Source organism: Geotrypetes seraphini, chromosome 3, assembly GCF_902459505.1.
Source record: "Geotrypetes seraphini chromosome 3, aGeoSer1.1, whole genome shotgun sequence".
NCBI lineage: Eukaryota > Metazoa > Chordata > Amphibia > Gymnophiona > Dermophiidae > Geotrypetes > Geotrypetes seraphini.
In genome coordinates this window covers 280,849,843-280,871,373 of record NC_047086.1, presented here as the reverse complement: position 1 = coordinate 280,871,373, position 21,531 = coordinate 280,849,843, and the positions used below count along the sequence as shown (strand labels likewise).

The following is a 21,531-nucleotide window of genomic DNA, read 5'->3' as shown; positions in this document are numbered from 1 at the left end:
CCATAAACTAGACTTTCCAGCTCATTTCTTTCCTTTGTTTATAAGTAGTCTGCATATGAATCATTATGATTTATGAAGTATATAAATGGAAAGAATCCTAAGAGTATTTTTATTTTGAGACTAATAAGTCATATACCTTGACTATATTTGTCTTCCTGAACCTCAATAATTTGATAACTTTTTGGAATGTCCCCTGACATGCCCATATTCCTCCCATAGCTGTTCCCAAATTGAGAAACAAACTATGGGAGTTGGGTACCCTGCCTTATAGAATAGTATGCAACCAGGTAGGTGTGCAAATTTCAATGGTTTCCAATTATTGTTTGTTCAGGGGAGGGGAGTAGTAGCCTAGTAGTTAGAGTCACTGCCCCAGCACCCTAAGGTTGTGAGTTCAATCCCAGCCTGCTACTTGTGACTCTGGGTAAATCACTTAACACTCCATTGCCCCAGGTACCACAGATGTGAGTGTCATCATGTGATCGGTCTGAGCGCTTAACACCCGTCTCACATCCTCTCCCCAGGTACCTCCTCTGTTAAAATAAGGACAAACATACAGGGTTAAATGCACACACATCATACTCTAAAATCCATGACCAGGTCTCCCCGGCTCCTCCTGGTCATTCTATGGGTCCTCCCTGGACCCCATAATGCTCCCTGGTTGTCCGTCTCCTCCAGACTTTCTAAGTTCTTCCTCTGACCCTCCATTGGTCCTCCAGGTCTTTGGCAGCTTCTGGTGCCATTTACCAGTCACTCTGCTGGTTGCCACCGTCCCAGCCGGACGCTTCTTAGATCTCTGGCCAATGCTCCCATTGTCTTCCAGGCTGCTTCCTGGGGAGCCTGCTGTCTGCCATCACGGGTCTCTCTTCTGGTTGCCATCGATCCCACTGCTGATCAGCTACCAGACCCCCCTCAGCCTTGGATTCCTCCAACTCTTCTAGCTGCCTCTTGTGGGCCACTGCTGGTCCCTCTGCTCTCCGGTCTCTTGGGCCTGGATTCTTCTTCACCAGTCCCACGGCCAGTTGACAAGCCCTTCGCTGGACGCCAGGCTCTACTAGGCCCTCTGGCTACTCTTCCAGCTCTTTCCTACCAGTGTAAGGTTTCCGTGGACCCTCCCAACACTGGGCTTTCTGCTGCTGCATCAGTCCCTCCTGTCAGGACTGGTCAGCCTGGCCACTCTACCCCACTGCACTGGGCCTCCTATCAGTGTTGGTCAACAGTGGCCTTAAGGCCTTACCAGGAGGGAGGCCAGCATTCCTCCTTCCAAGAGTCACCCAACTCCCATAGAAGCTCTTACTTTATGAACGCTCTGTGCTGGAGCTGTCTTTTTCAGCACCACTATCCATTCAGGGTGAGTGGACAGCTTCCAGGAAGACTTGCAGCTCTTATGCAAATGAGCTCCACTTCTCAGGCTCTCTGAATGAGTTCCACTGTTTGGGCTCCCTCTACTGACTGGCCAGTGACAGGGAACTTCACCCTGTCACAGTGAGCATTCTGGGACATAGGAAAAATACTTGAGTACCTGATTACTATTCAATGTATTGTAAACTGCTTTAGGTGAATCTCTTCATTAAAAAGCAGTTAATAAATCAAAGTAAATAAATAAAAACAGTAGCTGTACTGTATACTCTTAGGAGAGTTCTGTATGGAAAAAAAATAGACCCCTGATGTTCAGCCAGGTGATGGGCAATGCTTTTAAGCACTGACTATGGCTGGTTAAATTAGCCCCACATCATCAGCCTAGGGAGTGTTATTTAGACGATTGGTTGATCAGAGCCTTGACAGCAACAAAAGGCCCCCCAAGTCATGGCCAGGGTGATTTCTCCAGGATTTGGGGTGGATGATCAATCCAGTCAAAAGTCATTTGGAACTGTCACAGCGTGTTCAACACAGCGTGTTCAACACAGCATGTTTCTTCTCGAGTTCAGGACAGTCAAAATTTGACATCAAATTCTCCTGTTGTTGCAGGATCACAGGCCTCAGACTTGGGATTACATTCAGGTGCTGGGGTCAATGGTAGCAACACTTGAGGTAGTTCTGTAGGCCACGGCCCACATGCGTCCACTTGGCATGGTGGTCCCTGGTGTCTCAAGACTACAGTGTCTGGTCTGCCAGAAACAGCATGCCTTGGTGGTTGTGGCCGGCAGGCTCAAGAAAGGGGTGCCCTTGCCTTACCAGTGTAGATGGTAGTCATCTCAGATGCCAGCCTACCATGATAGGATGCCCATTGTCTCTATCTCAATGCGCAGGGAATGTGGAGTTAGGAGGAAGCAATTTGTTTGGTCAGCCACCTGGAGCCATGGGTGGTACAGTTAAATGGCCTTTCAGGACCTGCTCTAGGGGTTGGGTTTTCTCATACAATGTCTCAGCAGTGGCATTCATCAATGGGCAGGGAGGCACCTGCAGCAATCGACTGACAGAAGAGGCATGGCTTCTCCTGCTTTGGGCAGAGCAAAATGTTATACTTTCAGCATCCAAATTGCTGGGATGGACAGTCTCTGGGCAGACTTTCTCAGCAGGACATCTCTGGACCCAGGGGAGTAGGAATAGAATCCTTTCGCCTTTCAGTTGGTGACCCAGAAGTGGAGTGTTCCACTCCTAGACCTGATGGCATCACATTGCAATGTTATTTTAGAGATGATATGATAAAAAGGGATTCACACTCTTGATGAATGCAATTTTGGTTTCTAAACTGGATTGCTGCAATATACGAGTAGTTTCCAGTGCATTAGGAATGGTATGCTAAACCAAGGTTCTTTCATCTGCTCCCATAAGTCCGTTGCAGGAGATACTGATTACTGTCTTCAGTACCTCCTCCTCTTCCCTGCTCTATGCTGCCCCCAGTCAGCTATTTCTTCTGAAAGTGAGCCTGCAGGAGCAACTTCGATCTGCTTGGTCTTTTTTTTTTTTGTTTTACAAATACTTTTTGCAGTTTTTTGAACTGATTTTGTGCTTCTGTTCAGCTCCAGTGACTACCTAGCTTGCATGATAGGAGCAGACTTCTTGGTCTGCAGCTGATAGGTAGATCCTGTGGAGACCTGCTCAGCTAGTCTTTTTGAACTGTGGAATTTGGGGGTTTTCCCTTCTGTTTGCACACTCCTTGACTTGATCAGAAGTGCTAGCGCAGCCTGTATGGGCACCAATTGTGTTTCTTCAGAGCACACACGGGGTCGGCTGCACTTTTCTCCTCCTTGTGGCGATCGGATTGTGATCCCGAGGGTTGAGGCTCAGTCCAGCTGTGACCCAACGGGCAGCTGAAGAGGCAGCATTCTTGGTGAAAGAGACTCTGAATTCTAGCTACCCTGAGAGGAGCTGTGGCAGACTGCAGCACATCTTCCCAGCATCTGTTCTGTGAGTAGGGCTGTCACAGCCCACAGGGCAGTTTGGGGGGGAGAGAGTCTGTTATTTTTATGGTTATAACTTGTTGTGGCTTTGTTCCCCCACCCCCAAAATCCTAAAATCGCTGGTTTTGGCTGTCCTCCATTGGAGTTACAGCCGTTTTTTCAATGGGAAATCCTGATGGTGGCTATCTTGTATTTTTCCCAATTTGATTTCCAAGTTCTTCAAAAAGCCTCATTTTTTTATTGTAACCACCAGGGATGTAGTCCTCATGCTCCGATAACATTAATTCATGTGAAGTTTGTGCCGGTTGGGCATTGGAAGAGCACCCTTGCACCATGTGTTCTGCCACACAAGCTGGGGGGAGGGGGCTGGGACCTCGGGTTCAGTCTCTGACCATCTTATTAATACTGACAAATGACTGTTGGGATGGTTAGGGGACAATTTTTCCCTCATGGAGTCCCTTAGTGCAGTGCTAGTGCCTAGTAGATGCACTGATGGCCCCAAAACAAAAAGAAAGTTCTCTAACTCTCCTCTTGAAGGAGATTCTTGATCCTCTATGCCCTTTACACCTAACTTTGTGAACTTGCTCTGGGAAGCCTATGTCGGCAGTATTGGTGCACCTTCTGGGTCAACTAGAGATCAACCTTATGCGCAGTCTGCTGTGCTCCAGCATTTGCTTCTCAACAGAGTCCCATGTTTCCTCTGGACACTGACAGCTGGTCGGATGGGGTCCCTGAAGCTGATGATCTGGATGCTTATCCTTTTTCTCAGAGTGAAGCCTCGGTCAGAGATGATGTGACACTGGGTGAAGTGGATCAGAGTTTGAGTGCTGCTAAGGGATCAGAGCGAGGACCCCTATGCACAGGCTGTTCAAGTCTGTTGCACTGACAGATCTTATCATTGAGTCTCTGAAGGAGCTCTAGCTTGATCCTCCCTAATGTTTTCTGCTCAGCAGGATCCACTCTTGGCCTACTGCCTAAGATTCGGTTGGCCCATATTCCTAAGGCCCTGCCCATTTCCGGTTGGCCCAAGTGCCAATCAGGCCCTAGGACCCTCCCACCATTTGGAGGAAGGCGGGCCTGCTGGACGGAGGGAAGATGCATCCATCCAACTTTTCAGGTTAGAGGGGGGGGAGAGTCCGGGGGGTTGGGTGCATGGTCAGAAGGTTCGGGAGGTGCTTGCCTTCCGGAAGGAGGGCTTGGGCTCCATCCTGCCGGTTCAGGATTCATTGTTGGGGGGGAGATTGTCCAGCAGGAGGGCTTGGGCTCCCTCCTGCTGGTCATTGCCACAGGCGTTGTGGGAGGTGTTCTTTCCAGCATGAGGGCTTGGGATCCCTCCTGCCGGTCATTGCCACAGGCGTTGTGGGGGGTGTTCTTTCCAGCAGGAGGGCTTGGGGTCCCTCCTGCCGGTCATCACGGGTGTTGGGGGGAGAGGGCGACGGTTATAGGATTCTGTAACCGGCATTGTTTTTGACAGACGCCGGTTACAGAATCCTGCTTTTAGGCGAAGGATTGGCCTCCTCCTTCGCCTAAAAAGTCTTGTTTTGGGCGTTTGGAACTTGGGCAAATTTTTTGGTTGGGAATGTGTCTTAAGGATAGACGTAATGGTGATTTGGGCAATTAAACTGGTGAATGTAGAGGTAGGCCATTCTCAAAAAAAACCCTCATTTTGGATGGTTTTTTTTTGAGAATGGACATTTCCCTGCTGCCTACTTTCTGCATCTAGGGACTTAGGCCAAAAGGAGACTTAGACGTGTCTTCTGATTATGCCCCTCTAAGTGTTTATATTTATGAGCAGATCAAAGTCTTGTTGGGGGGGGGGGGGGGCGGTTCGCCCCGTTCTCCTCCTTCTCCTGTTCTCTCCTGTAGGACTGTCGCCGACTTTGAAACCAACTGACTAGGGGCAGCAGGGAGAAAGAGGAGGTACGGAAAACAGTAATCAGTATCTCCTGCAACGGACTCGCAGGAGCGGATGCAAGACCCTTGGTTCAGCGTACCATCCCTAGGTACTGGAAAAGATATTATCAAGTTAAGAACCTTATCTCTTTTTATTGTGGTACTTCTCAGTCTAACTTAGAGACTTTAGGTCCTTCAAAACATAGCCATTTGACTATGTTTCTCCTTTGCTATTCCTCTATCATTGGTTATCCATAAAATTTAGGATACAATTTAAATGATTGATTCTCACAGTTGGCGCTGTTTGCATGGGCACCTCTCACTTACTATTCCATATTCTTGTGTGCATGTCCTCCATTCTTTAAATGATCACAGATTGGTCCTCCCTTGGCCATGATTATCTAAATGTAAATCTACATTATATTACATTAGTGACTTTTATTCCGCCTTAACCTTGCAGTTTTAGGCGGATTACAAAAGAGATAAGCTGGACATTTCCAGATTTACAGAAGCAGGGACAATAAGGTATAGCATTAAATTGTCTTTATTTCCCTTCGGAAGGTTTTGTAATCTGTCGTTGCTGTCAGTAAGGAGGCGGTCAAGTTTTGCTGCCTGAGTTGCTTGTAGACCGTCATACATTGTGCCTCTTTTCATGGTACCTACCACCTGGAACAGCCTCCCTTCTCAACTTAGTACTGAACTTTTTCTAACTAGGTGAGAAGCCATTCCTGTTTTCTGTATTTATGGTTTATGTTTAGTCTGTTTTATTAATAGAGTTATATTTGATTGTCTGAGTTTTTATGCTATCATGTTGCTTTATGTTCTTTAAACTTTTCTATCTTAAATTGGAGATCCATTCAAACCTTATTTTCAGACTGTTCATTGCTTTATCCCGTTTGTTCAGTAAAAGTATAGAATGTTTTAATAAATTGTAAACTGTTAGATAGTGGGGGATGTTGACCAGCTGTTCAGCTTTGAGACAATGGCAGTAGTGGTTAAGGTAACAAAAAAGTATTTAGAGAGAGTAATTGAATGAAGATGTAGGATTAAATTCAAGAACAATGACCAGTTTATTTTTAGTTACTTGATTTTCTTTTGTTTATGTAGATTGATTTTTTTTATGAATTGGTTTTAATTTATTGTCATGTTGTTGGATAATTAATTATGCATGCAACTTTACCTGCCTTGTTTAAGGAGGGCTATAAGTAAATAACATACTGGGGCAGACAGTGGCAAAGTAAGGGGGGGTGGAGGGGTGCCACCAGGTGCCATCTTTGTAGGGGGCACCGGCACCTCCCCTCATCTCCTCCCCCCCCCATGTACCTTTTTAAATGTTCGCCAGCTCAAGCAGCATCTTCTACTTCCTGCGCACGCTGACTTCAGTTCCCTTCTGACATCACTTCCTGGTCATGGGACCAGGAGATGATGTCAGAAGGGAGATGATGCCGGTGTGAGCAGCGGGTGGAAGATGCTACCTGCACCGGCAAACATGTCAAGAGGTACATGAGGGAGGGCACCCAAGCAGCAGGGAAGAGTGGAGGGGAGCATGGCGCATCAATGCTGGGTGTCACCTTCCCGGGCACCAACCTCCCTTGCTACACCACTGTGGACAGACAACATTTGAAAGCTAATTTTGTGCAGCATTTTGAAATATGTCATAGAAATGAGTTGCATATCTTACCTTTTGGAATACACTAGTCTAGTGATGGAACCAACCAGGAATATAAAAGTAGGGCTAGATTTACTAAAAGATGCTACCATGTTACTTTGAGTTAACACTCAAATGCATGTTATCACAGGTCCCATTTTATTTGGTGGGGTCTAGTTACTAATAAGGTGCATTAATGATATTACGGTATCATCAGTAGCACACATAAGCAAATCTAGCCCTTAGTTCTTCACTCAGAAGTGTTTATTTAAATGAAATGTAAAGAAAAACCTGTTTTAGAGAGCGTGACTTTGAAAGCCACCTACCTGCGTAAATACCAATTTTCATAACTAAAGTAGCTTGGCTTAAAATTGTCATCTTAAAATATGCATTCTTTTAGGCTTGGGTAAATGAGGCATTCTCCTAAGTGTATTTAGATTGAGGGAGAATAGTTTTCATATACAGTATTTGATTTTTCAAATAAACTGTACTATTTTCTGCTCGGCTTATCCTTCCCCAAAGACTTAATTCCCCAACACCTCTTATGTGCAAATTATGCTCCCAATTGCCACATTTAGGCACCACTGTTTGCCATAACCATGTAATGATAAGTGATCGCATGACTGCGGTCTTACACTAGCATTATATAAGAAATTCAGAGCTGGGCAACCTTTTTTCTTAGACATCCTTGTAAATGTGTAATTCATTATAAAACTCAGAAGTATGTTTTCTTTGAACCTCCCCAACTGACGACCTTCCTGTCCTTGTCCCGACTGGAGAAGGAGAGTGCTAAATAGATTAGACGTCCTTACTCTCTGATAGCTTATGATTCTATAAAGATCGTTTCTTTTCGATGTACTCGCATTTGATTTACGTCTTGGATCTATTTGAGGACTTGAAAAGATTTGGGTCAAGTTATTTTAATTGCTTGTTTAATTGTCTTTTGATAATTTTTTTTTTCTTATCATGAATCCTTTTTCTGTACAAGTTTATCTTGATAGTATAAATTAAAAACTCATAAATAAATTAAAAAAAAAAAAGAAATTCAGAGCTATATTCTATATATGACTCCTAAAAATTCAGCGCTGAAAAGGATGACAGCACAATTCTAGAAAACGCCTCTAAAGTTAGGCACAGTTTAAAGAATAATGCATAATGCCTTTGCATGTATCTAACATTTACATGCAACTATTTATGCCAATGAAAACCAGACTTAACCTGATCTGTGCCTAAGTTGTACACAGATCGGGTATATTCTATAACAGTGTGCCCAACTTTTAAGAACTCCCATGACCCGCCTATGCCCCCTTTTGAGACTTGCACACTACTTTATAGAATACGCTTAGAAAGTTGTGCATGTAAATTCTATTTATTGCCAATTTTTACTTGTTAATTGCCAATTGGCTTGTTAAATAAATTGTGCATGTAAATCGCCAGTGCGCACAAATATGTGTTCAAAATTGTGGTCGCACTGTACAGAATTTGGCCCTCAATGTGCAATTCTGGCATTGTAGAATACTAGCTCAGCGTCCAGTTTTTTGGCACCTAACATTTAGTGGCCTATATTGAATTTACTACAGTAAGTACAAAGTATGCATATCCTTTGTATCTACATAGTTAGTGAAGTTTCAAAGAGGAACAACGTTTTTGAAAATTAATATAAAGGGGGTAATTCTATAACTAGGTGCCTCCATTTAGGTACCCTGAAGCCACACATTTGGAGCCTATTTTATAACGGAGCCAAGGTGCCTAGTATTCCATAAGTGGGAGCCCCACCTATGCACTGCCCATGTTCCATCCTTGCGTATGACCCCCTTGCAAATACCTGCTATTTAAGCAGATATTTACCAAATAGTGCTTAGGCAGAATTTTGGCACTTAAAGTATTCTTTTTATACATTTACACATGTAATGTGCATTTAAATGTGTGCGCCTAGTTTATAAAATTGTCCTTGCCCTTAGGTACATGTGCTAGAAGCACCTACCTGCACAGGGTACTTGTCCCCATAAATCGTAAGAGAAAAACTGTTTCACTCCATCTTAGTCTAGGCAGACGGGATGGGTTAGGTGTTCTTTCTCTGCTGTCATTTATTATGTTATATCACTATTCCACTGAATTCTTTTTCTTACCCCTAATAGACTACTCCGGGAAAAGTTCGAAAAGAATCCAAGAGCAATTTGATGAGTCCATGAAACTGGCAGAGAAACTCACAAATCAGTGTGAAGATCTGCTGCAAAGACTCCAGAAAGAGATGTCAGCTACCGCCAACCTCTTGGAACAGCTTGGTGAACAGTTAACGGACATGTCCAAATCTGATAAAAAGGAAGACCTCGACGATGATTTCAAAATGACCACTGTAAGTTCATCCACAGTGTTTTCTCTCTCTAATCAAACTTATCTTGTCCACTTTTTGTTCTGCAGAGTCTGCTGCTCACATTCTCTTTAATGCTTTCCTATTTAAACCATGTTTACTGTTCCCTTGCACTAGCTTCCTGTTAAATATTCATATCAATACCATGTTCTTGTCTTTACTTTCAAATGCATTCATAGTCTACTTCCTCCATCCTTTTTATTTTATCTGCCATTTCAGTCCCTCTGGTTTTCATATCCAAGTGGTTTGCAGGTAAAATAATAATGCAAATTAAAATATACAATAAAACAGTTCAAAATTAAAAACTCACAACTATCTGCTAGTCATCATGGTGCAACTGGGGACTAATTAATTGAGAGAGACCAATAATAGTGGGTCAAAAGCAAGCCTAAAGAATTTTTACCTTTATTAAAAACTAGTGTTTAAGCCCGTTACATTAACGGGTGCTAGAATATATGCCTGTCTGGCTTTATTTATTTATGTCTCTCTCCCTGGCCTCATTTGTCTGTCTGTATTTCTTTCTGTCTCTCCTCCCCCCCCCCCACTTTCCTTTGCTGAAGCAGCAGCGGTATTTCCCTTCCCCTCCAGGTCCCTGTGAAGCAATTCCCTTCTCTTACCTGAGCTGTCCTGCTCCGTTCGGCCCCTCCCTGTGATCTGGCCTGCTCCGTTCGGCCCCTCCCCCTTCCCTTCCCGCGGACTGGCCTGCTGCAGCCGAAGGTTTTTGTTTTAAGCTTTAAAAGTGCCGGCGGCGGCTCCTCTCACGCTGCTGATCCTCCTGTAAAGAGCAGCCTGCGATGGTGGCATGGGATCGCGTCAGAGGGAATGTGCTATCGAGTTGGAGAGCGGCCTGCGAGGTTCGCTAAAGCCGGCCACCATCGCAGGCTGCTCTTTACAGGAGGATCAGCGGTGGCAGCGGCGAGTGAGGGCCGAGATGTGTTCCCTGCCGAGGACGCGGGCAGGGAGAGAGCTTGCCTGGCTTCCAGGGTGAGTGAGGGCAGGAGGAGGGGAGTGGCCAGAATGTTCCTTGCCGCTGGGTTGGCTGCCATGGATCACACACCACAGCGGCAGGGAACACGAAATCCTAAGTGCGCATGTACGCTTAGGGTTTTATTATATAGGATTTTCATATATCACTAAACTACAACACAGCCAAATCTTAGTGATGTATATAGACTATATATAAAATTGAGCAGGATAAGAACTCCAAAAATTATAGTAAAATATACATACAACCAGACCAATCATGCAAAAACATATTCTCATAACTTTATTATTAGAAACAGCTCCTAACAAATAATCGAATACCCAATATAGGTTAAAAGCTAGAGAGAATAAATGGATTTTCAAATTTAAAGTACCTTTAATCGTTTCATAGATGTCTCAGACCTAGGTAATTCTGTTATGTCCCTTCTGGATTCCATTTGCTAGGTGTTCAATCCCAACCTGCAGTCCAGGAGTTGCAGAAATACACAACTTTCTGAGAACATGCTCCACCCCCTTAGCCTGAGAGTTAGTAAACATATCCAATTACAATTTCTGCAAGCAGTGCATGCAGAAGTCTTTTGCAGTAGCTCTGCTTTTATTTCTTAGTTCATTTCTTAGTGACTTCCGTGCTTTGAGACCCCTCCCAGATGGTCCCCTGTCAGAGAAAAGGATGCAGTCCTGCAGTGCTGGACTGCAGCTTCCCAGAGAAACTCTGGTGGTTCTGTGGAGCCAGCCTGCTGTGTGTGCCACCCTTCTTAGAGTACCCGGGGTCCCTTCTCTTGAGAGTGAGCTGGCCGGTGACTTTGTCACAGGTTTCAAACACAGGCTGTGGGTGTCTGGAGGGAGACTAGGTTTCAAGGTTCAGGATGCCTTTCTTGTCCCTGACCGTGTGGCAGAGGATCTGTGAAGGCAGAGGTTGTAGTTGGTGTCTGGCTGGCTAGCAGTCCAAAGATCTTCAATTCTGTGCATCTGGTGCTGTTTCTGAGTGTTTTTCTCCACTTAACTGCTTTAAAAAATGATGACAGGCAAAGGCACTACAGAACTGTGAGTCCCTCCATTATGTTCTATGGGAACTTCAGGGGTGGTTTGTGAGAAGCTTTAATTTGTGTTTTTCACAGTTTCTGAGAGTAGGGTTTAGGTCTCCCACCTTCCCAGATCGCTATGTTTTATTTTTGTTTTTTTCCGTTTATGGTGCGAATTTGCTGGCAGTGACCATCTTGGAAGTTTGATTTCTACCTCAAAACCCCTCAATTTGCCTAAAAATAATTTTGGAAGGACTCCCCAGCCCCTAATCTACTGAACATGTGCAATGATTGTGCCAGATTGGTGCCAGATTAACGACCGTGTACCATGCATGGTGAGGGGGCGGGAACTTCAGATTTGGCCTCCTCCATGTACTCAAGGGCTGGGGAGCTGGCCTGGGTCTGTGACTTCAGAAAAGAATATCGTCCAGCAGTTCTAATGGCTTTAGGTGCAAAATCCTGGCGTTCTGAGTCTGGGGACTCGTCATAGAGTGCGTATGTCTCAATAGTTCTCTGCCATGGATGCGGGGTGTGACTTTTTGCTGGAATTTGTTTGGCTTCTCTGGAAAGCTTTTTCTATGGACCCCGCTTGTTTGTTTGTTCGTCTTAGCCTATTGCGTCAGTGGCGAAGCTTCCTGTTCGGGAGCCCTCTCATCCTGCTGTGGCGGACCTCGATTGCATCAGCTGCCATTCAGATGTTATTTATGCCCATGCTGTCTTCTGACACTGCTTCTATTTTGGATCCGGCTGATTCCATTGCCGGGACTAGTCGCCTCGAGCACCCTGAGAGTCCAGATTTGGGGGATGACCCTGTGGTTTGCAGGCTTTTTCAGCCTAGTTCTGTCTCTCTTCTCATTGCTGATGTTCTAAAAGAGCTCCAACTGGATCCTCCTCCTTCCACTTCTCAGGCTTCAGTCATGGCCCACTCTAAGATGCTGTCTTCCTTTTGTCCATCTCATCCACAGCTTCTTGACTGATTCAAGCACAGTGGGATTCTCCAGAAAGCTCTCTGTGGTCCTCTAAAACTATATTGATGCTTTATCTGCTGGCGCCTGATTTTCAGGTTTTTGAACAACCTAAAGTGGATTGCACTGTAGTGCAGGTTTTCAGGCCAGCCTCCTGTTATCGCCCTGCCCTGGAAGTGTTCTTTCTGCAGCGTCGTGCCTACTTGGAAAGATGAAATGCTGCCCGAAGATTTTAAATTTCAGCGGCGGGGAGGTGGTTGGTGGGGCAGTCGAGAAATGGGGACTGTCGTACCGTAGTATCTAGCTGAGAGGGGAGGGCTGGGGGTTGGGAATGAGGGAAGGACATGCTGCATGGGGGAGGGGGTTGGGAAAGCAAGAAGGACAGATGCTGCATGGGCTTGGAGGGAGTTGAAAGGACAGAGGCTGCACGAGCTGGGGGTTGTTAGGAAGGGAGGGAAAGAGATGTTTCTGGTGGGTAAGGGAAGATAAAAAGAAAATTCTTGGACATAGGTGTGTGGAGTGGGAGGGAAAGAGCGATGGTATACATGGGGAAGAGGGAGAATTGTTGGACATGATAGTGATGGAGAGGAGGGAAAGAGAAATGTTACACTGGGAGGGAGGAAGGATGACTCAAAGAAGGAAGAGATGTCAGATTCTGGAGAAGGGTGATGGAAGGAGGGAAGAGAAAGATGTCAGACCACTGGATTGGGAAGGAGAGATATGTCAGATCAGGGCAGGGAATGGAAGGGAAGGAGAGAGGAGAGATGCTAAACTGCAGGAAGGAGAGGAGAGAGATGCCAGATCATGGAAAATAGAGGAGAGGAGAGAGATGTTAGACCACATGAAAAGGGAGGGAAGAAGAGAGAGATGCCAGACCATTGGGCAGAGGAGAAAAATTCCAGGCTATAGGTAGGAGAGGAGAAAGATGCCAGACTATATGAAGGGGGAAAGGGGAGGACAGATGTCTGACCATGGGAGAGGGATGAGATGGTGCACAGGGATGGAGGAGAAGGGGAGACAGAGGGAGGAGATGGTATACAGCAATGGGTGCGACAGGGAAGAGATAAGAAGATATGTTTCTTATGGATGGATGGGAGTAGGGGAGAAGAAAGAGGGAGGAGATGGTACACATGAATAGATAGGAAGAGAATACATGGAAAAGTAGATAGATTTTGAGAAGAAAGCAGAAAAATGGAAGAAAGTTGAATGTTAAAAGTTAATGTTAAAGATGGATGTATGGCAGAAAGTGAAGGAGAGAAAAACAGTAAATGGATAAGGTGGCCTTGGATACACAGTTAAGAGCACATACAGAAGGAAGTGCAGCCAGACTCTGGGAAAAGATGGTTTGAAAAACAAAGTCACCAGATAACAAAGGTAGGGGAAATTATTTTATTTTCAATTTAGTGATTGAATTGTGTCAGTTTTGAGAATTTACATAGTAGCATAGTAACATAGTAGATGACGGCAGATAAAGACCCAAATGGTCCATCCAGTCTGCCCAACCTGATTCAATTTAAATTTTTTATTTTTTCTTCTTAGCTATTTCTGGGCAAGAATCCAAAGCTTTACCCTGCACTGTGCTTGGGTTCCAACTGCCGAAATCTCTGTTAAGACTTACTCCAGCCCATCTACACCCTCCCAGCCATTGAAGCCCTCCCCAGCCCATCCTCCACCCAACGGCCATATACAGACACAGACCGTGCAAGTCTGCCCAGTACTGGCCTTAGTTCAATATTTAATATTATTTTCTGATTCTAAATCCTCTGTGTTCATCCCACGCTTCTTTGAACTCAGTCACAGTTTTTTTTTGTTTTGTTTTTCTTTTATTAAGAAAAGAAGAATACAAAGAAGTAAACCACAATCGGAATACAAAGAACCAGATACAAAGCAAAACCCAAGACAAAAAGGGTCTACCGCGTTGTTTCTGCGCGGAGACAAAAGATACTCATCAAAAGCCAAGAACAACCCACCCTCCAAACCCCCCCCCCACCCCTCACCCCCCCAAGCACTCCAGTGTCAGAAATTCAGAAGAGCACTTCGGGCACCCGGAGACAAATTGTCCCAGACCGGAGCCCAAATCGCTCGAAATTTCCTCCATTGACCAGGGCCACTTTTCTTAGTATCCAAATATTCATACTTCAGCAAAGTAAACAGTTCATTTTTCCACATTGTGAGGGTAGGCACCTCAGCCTGCCTCCATAACAAGAGGATACATTTACGAGCTAACAAAAAGGCCTTCTGCAGCAACACGGAATTACCCCTAGAAAGTCCCAAAGAAGTAAAGTGATAAAAAAGAAAAACCTTTGCTCCAAGGGGAAGTCTTGTCTTCAAGATCGTCTGTAGATGAAGCCCAACAAAAGACCAGAAGGTTTGTATTCTGTCACAGGACCAAAACATATGAAACAAACCCGCAGGGGCAGAACGGCATTTAGGGCATTCTGCATGAGTAGCAATACCGGCCACCAAGGCCTTATATGGGGAAATGTAAAGTCTCAACAAGAATTTATAGTGCTGTTCCTGCAACACCACCGAGCGAGTCAGTCTCGGAAGATGTCGCATGAGGATACGCAAATCCTCTCCAGTGATCTGCTCTGTAGAGGCAAGGTCCAGATTCCAAACAACAGCCACTGCATCATAATTCCAAGGTGCCGAAAAACTGCCCAAGCTGATCTGATGAAAGGAGATACTCATACTGGTCGAACGGGACAGGGTCAAAGTCTCCCAAACCATGTCAGCCGCATCTTCATGCAAAGTAGAGTGATCCAGGGAGTGCAGATAGTGACTGACTTGACCATAGGAAAGCCAATCCCGAGCCTGTACAACACCCCGAGCCTGGAGAGCAGGGAAGGAAACCGGAAGGCCCTGTGCTGTCACCACGTCCCGCACATAACAAAGGCCATTGGTCGCCCAAGTCCTCAAGTAAGTCTTAGAGGCATCCGGATCCAAGTCCCGATTTCCCCACAAGGGTAAAAGCACTGTAGAAGTAAAAGGCACCTGCATCCGTTTGCATAACCATTGCCAACATTGGCGCATAGATTTCAACAGAGGATGAGAACGAGTCGGAAAAATCCGATGGGGTCGTTTCGCATGAAGATAATACAACAAGTGCGTAGGCGCCATCAGTTGCTGTTCCAGGGCTACAGGAGTATAATAGGCAGTATTCTTGATCCAGTTCACCAGATGACGAAGGAGACAGGCATTTCCATAGGTCCGGCAAAGCCAAACCGCCGCTCCCCAGTGGTAAGGAAAGTTGTGCTAAAGTCAATCTGGGCTTCTTATTATTCCAAAGAAATTTACGTAACACTTTATGATACAGACCAATGTCCTTATTCGTTATATACATAGGAAAAGTTTGCATCACATATAGCCATTTCGGAAACAGGACCATTTTAAACAATGCTATCCTCCCCCGCAAAGTTAAAGGAAAATTGGTCCAGAGAGCCAATAAATCCCGGGATTTGTGCAATAGTACCTTAAAGTTGTCCCCATAAGCCCTTTTAAGATCACCAGTAATATAGATCCCCAAATATTTAAGTCTGTGCGCCACCTTTCGTAATGGAAAAGGGGATGTCCAATCCTCATAAGCATACCCACTAAAGGGCAGGGCCTCCGACTTGTCCAAGTTCAGTTCAAAACCAGAAACCTCCCCATGGCACTGAACTAATCGTAAAACCCTCAGTCACAGTTTTACTCTCCACCACCTCTCTCGGGAGCGCATTCTAGGCATCCACTACGCTCTCCGTAAAGTAGAATTTCCTAACATTGCCTTTGAATCTACCACCCCTCAACCTCAAATTATGTTCTCTGGTTTTACCATTTTCCTTTCTCTGAAAAAGATTTTGTTCTACGTTAATACCCTTCAAGTATTTGAACGTCTGAATCATATCTCCCCTGTCTCTCCTTTCCTCTAGGGTATACATATTCAGGGCTTTCAGTCTCTCATCATACGTCTTCTGGCGCAAGCCTCCTATCATTTCCGTCGCCCTCCTCTGGACCATCTCAAGTCTTCTTACGTCCTTCGCCAGATACGGTCTCCAAAATTGAACACAATACTCCAAGTGGGGCCTTACCAATGACCTGTACAGGGGCATCAACACCTTCTTCCTTCTACTGACTACGCCTCTCTTTATACAGCCCAGCATCCGTCTGGCAGCAGCCACTGCCTTATCACACTGTTTTTTTCACCTTTAGATCTTCGGACACTATCACCCCAAGGTCCCTCTCCCTGTCCGTGCATATCAGCTTCTCTCCTCCCAGCATATACGGTTCCTTCCTATTATTAATTCCCAAATGCATTACTCTGCATTTCTTTGCATTGAATTTTAGTTGCCAGGCATTAGACCATAACTTTTGCAGATCCTTTTTCATATTTTCCACTACCTCTTCGGTGTCTACTCTGTTACAAATCTTGGTATCATCTGCAAAAAGGCACACTTTTCCTTCTAACCTTTCAGCAATGTCACTCACAAACATATTGAACAGGATTGGCCCCAGCACCGATCCCTGAGGGACTCCACTACTCACCTTTCCTTCCTTCGAGCGACTTCCATTAACCACCACCCTCTGGCATCTGTCCGACAGCCAGTTTCTGACCCAGTTCACCACTTTGGGTCCTAACTTCAGCCCTTCAAGTTTGTTCAACAGCCTCCTATGAGGAACTGTATCAAAGGCTTTGCTGAAATCCAAGTAAATTACATCTAGCATATGTCCTCGATCCAGCTCTCTGGTCACCCAATCAAAAAATTCAATCAGGTTCGTTTGGCACGATTTACCTTTTGTAAAGCCATGTTGCCTCGGATCCTGTAACCCATTAGATTCAAGGAAGTACACTATCCTTTCTTTCAGCAAAACTTCCATTATTTTTCCAACAACTGAAGTGAGGCTCACCGGTCTGTAGTTTCCTGCTTCATCCCTGTGACCACTTTTATGAATAGGGACCACATCCGCTCTCCTCCAATCCCCAGGAATCACTCCCATCTCCAGAGATTTGTTGAACAAGTCTTTAATAGGACTCGCCAGAATCTCTCTGAGCTCCCTTAGTATCCTAGGATGGATTCCGTCTGGTCCCATCGGTTTGTCCACCTACAGTTTTTCAACTTGCTCATAAACACCCTCCTCCGTGAACGGCGCAAATCTACTCCATTTTCTCGTGTAACTTTGCTAGACAATCTCGGTCCTTCTCCAGGATTTTCTTCTGTGAACACAGAACAGAAGTATTTGTTTAGCACATTCGCTTTCTCATCACTTTCCACATATTGGTTCCCAGCATCTTTTAGCCTAGCAATTCCATTTTTCATCTTCCTCCTTTCACTAATATATCTGAAAAAATTTTTGTCTCCCTTTTTTACATTTTTAGCCATTTGTTCTTCCGCCTGTGCTTTCGCCAGACGTATCTCTCTCTTGGCTTCTTTCAGTTTCACCCTGTAGTCCTTTCTGCTCTCCTCTTCTTGATTTTTTTATATTTCACGAACGCCAACTCTTTCGCCTTTATTTTCTCAGCCACTAGGTTGGAGAACCATATCGGCTTCCTTTTTCTCTTGTTTTTATTGATTTTCTTCACATAAAGGTCCGAAGCCATTTTTATCGCTCCTTTCAGCTTAGATCACTGTCTTTCCACTTCTCTTATGTCCTCCCATCCTAACAGCTCTTTCTTCAGGTACTCTCCCATAGCATTAAAGTCCGTATGTTTGAAATCTAGGACTTTAAGTATCGTGCGGCCGCTCTCCACTTTAGCCGCTATATCAAACCAAACCGTTTGATGATCACTACTTCCCAGGTGAGCACCCACTTGAACATTAGAGATACTCTCTCCATTTGTGAGGACCAGATCCAATATCGCTTTTTCCCTTGTGGGTTCCGTCACCATTTGTCTGAGCAGAGCCTCTTGAAAGGCATCCACAATCTCCCTACTTCTTTCCGATTCTGCAGACGGAACATTCCAGTCTGCATCCGGCAGATTGAAATCTCCCAACAACAGAACCTCCTTTTTCCTTCCAAACTTTTGGATATCCACAATCAGATCCTTGTCAATTTGCTGCGATTGAGTCGGAGGTCTGTAGACTACACCCACATAGATAGAAGTTCCATCTTCTCTTTTCAGAACAATCCATATCGCTTCTTCCTCTCCCCAGGTCCCTTGCATTTCAGTCGCTTGGATATTGATCTTTACATAGAGAGCTACTCCTCCACCTTTTTGACCATCTCTGTCCTTCCTAAAAAGATTATATCCCGGTATGTTTGCATCCCATCCATGTGATTCACTGAACCATGTCTCTGTGATAGCGACAATATCTAGATCTGCCGCTAACATCAGGGCTTGCAGATCATGAACTTTTTTGCTTAGACTGCGAGCATTTGTGGTCATCGCTTTCCAGCTATTTTTCAGCGATAATCTCCTTTTTCGTATGGATTTTTGTTTCGTTTCACTTTCTGTTGCAATACTAAGAAATGAGTTGCTGATATTGCTTATGTTGCAGTCTTTATTACTATCACATCTTTTCTTTTGCTGGGGGTGGTCTCTATAATTGTCCTTCGTACATACACCACCCCCACCTTCTAGTTTAAATGCCTAGAAAAATATTGTCTAAATTTCTCTGCAAGGTTTCTTTTTCCTGCTGTAGTAATATATAGCCCATCAGTGCAATATAGCTTCTTGTCCTTCCATGTATTTCCCCATCCTCCTATGTACCTGAAGCCTTCTTGATGACACCAGGCTTTGAGCTATCTATTAAAGTCCTCTGTGTTTTTCACTCTTTGCTCTCCCTTTCCATATGCAGGCAGTATTTCAGAAAAAGCTAAAGTCTTTACAAAAGGTTTCACTCCCTCACCAAGCTCCCGAAAAGCTTTCTGTGCTGCAAGTGTGGAGTTGTTGGCCAGGTCATTTGTTCCCAGATGGATAACAACATCAGTGTTAAAATCCTTAGTTTCTTCCTTAATTATAGTCTGTATTTGCCTGGAACTCCTGGTAGCTGAGGATCCTGGAAGACATTTCACTATTTTGGTCTCCTCGCCTTGTGTTCCAAGGTTAATGCCTCTGATGATGGAATCCCCCAATAGTAATAGTTTTCTGTTTTTGGCCTTTTTATTTGTGCTTAGGGTGCGTTTGCTCTCTTGAGTTACCTTCATTGGTTCCAGTCCCACCTCCCTTCTGTTTTCTTGAGTATCGCAGTGCACTAGTGGAGTGAAGGAATTCTGTAGAGGTAATAATTGTGAAGGTGGATGTTTCTGTGTTACATGTCGCAGTCTTCCTGAGCCTACTGTGGCCCATTTATTCCTGGACTGTTTTATTCTTTGAGGTAGAGGTGGTAAGTTGGTATGATTTTGTGGAGTGATGAAAGCTGCTTTAATTGTATTCAATTCCTGTTTAAGTTTGCAGAGCTCCTCCTTAATACTAGCAAGTTGAAGACAGATGGGGCAAGCCTTAAGCCTCCAAATAGTATGTCTTGGAATTAAAGCACCACAGTGATTGCATAGAATAAAGGTCATCTTGATTGGTTGTGAAGTGACTTGATTGAGTAGTCCTGATTATTTGGGTCTCTATATATGAAAAGTGGTCCCTGGGGTTGGTGGGACTATAAGTCTTACCCTTATTCCTATAAAGGGAAAGGGAAAGAGGAAATACGATTTAACAAAGGAAAGACAAGGGTTTATTTTTTGTGCTTTTTTGTTTGTTTTTTAAGTAAGAAACGGGGAGGAGAAGAGAAATTAAGCAGATATAATGCTGAAAACCAGTGAAAAGAGCAGAATATGAAATGTTGAGCAACTTATCTTATTGAAGTTCACAGGACAGCCTTGTTCACAGCACTGTCCCAAAGATAATGCAGTTAACCTTAGAAGTAAAACAGAGCCCCTCCCTTCTCCACCTAATCAGCAGACACAATGGCTAAAAACTAGTAAGTCAGAAATATAGGCTCTATACCACCTAAAACACAGTATTTTAAACAAAAATGCAGGTTCTATAACAAATCAGTGGCTACCCTAAAACAGGATTTATAACAGGATTTTCCCTACTTTAGTCACCCTGAGCCACAGGCACCAGGATTTAATTAAAGTTAATAAAGTCTTACCCTTATTCCTATGAAGAGGAAGAGGAAATAAGATTTAACAGAGGAAAGAGAAGGGTTTATTTTTTTGTGCTTTTTTGTTTTTTTTTTAAGTAAGAAACAGGGAGGAGAAGAGAAATTAAGGAGATATAATGCTGAAAACCAGTGAAAAGAGCAGAATATGAAATGTTGAGCAACTTATCTTATTGAAGTTCACAGGGCAGCCTTGTTCACAGCTGCTGTCTATATTTTGCACTGTTCAGGAAGAAATGCATTTGTTTCTATTTCAAGTTTCAAGTTTTATTAGGATTTTATATACCACCTATCAAGGTTATCTAAGCGGTTTTTACAATCAGGTACTCAAGCATTTTCCCTATCTGTCCCGGTGGGCTCACAATCTATCTAACGTACCTGGGGCTATGGAGGATTAAGTGACTTGCCCGGGGTCACAAGGAGCAGCGCGGGGTTTGAACCCACAACCCCAGGGTGCTGAGGCTGTAGATCCAACCACTGCGCCACACACTCCTATTTCTCGGGTTGTACTGCATGCAGAGTCTTGCATCTTACGGTTTTGTTTGTATGTATTAACACTTTTAGTTTGTGGTCCCGTATTTGCATAGGGATTATCTGTGTTCTGCATATGTGACCAAGGCCAGATATTCTGGTAGGAATGAATGTTCAGAAGCATACAGTGTGCTTTGTGTAGTTTAATTTAGTGGTTAACCATTATGTGTGTATATATAAAAAAAATGAATGGAAAAAATGGTATTACAATTAGTACTATTATGGGAGTAGGGGGGTCTGCTTTTGGGCCCAAACAAAAAAGCATTCTGCTGCCTATGCCTAGAATGACTATTTGATTAAGTATGGTAATATCTTTGAGGTGAAAATAACCAGGTGAATTGCTGGAATGGTGTCTCAGGGTGAAGAAGGAGCTATACTTCTACTAAGACTAAGTATCTTAATAAAAAATTTAGCCTGCGACTTAGCATGTGTTTTAGATTTCGGCCCCTTATGTGATTGAGTTTGACACCCCTGCCTTATTGGCTCTACCTTTTTCAAATGCTACCTATCATATTATCTACTCGTACCCATAAATGTATAGTGTGCGCCTTAAATAAGTTTATTTGAAATGGCAAGAAACCTAGGGTAGCTTACAAGGTGGTGGTTTCTTCTCGAGACAAAGGGGACTTGAGGCTCTTGAATATCCACACCTTTACCTGTCAACTTTTACATTTTAATGACTGATGCAGAGGCATTTCTAA

At 44.2% G+C, this 21,531-nt stretch overlaps 1 protein-coding gene across 3 annotated transcripts in view; it reads left to right on the top strand.

Annotated features, from left to right (window-relative positions):
- LOC117357480 (clusterin-like) overlaps positions 1–21,531 on the top strand; it is a 101,755-nt gene that overhangs the window by 9,828 nt on the left and 70,396 nt on the right. For all 3 annotated transcript variants that reach the window (XM_033938147.1, XM_033938145.1, XM_033938146.1), the window contains exon 3: positions 9,021–9,238. In XM_033938147.1, coding sequence (XP_033794038.1) covers positions 9,021–9,238 — 218 coding nt within the window. The remainder of the gene's footprint in view (positions 1–9,020; positions 9,239–21,531) is intronic.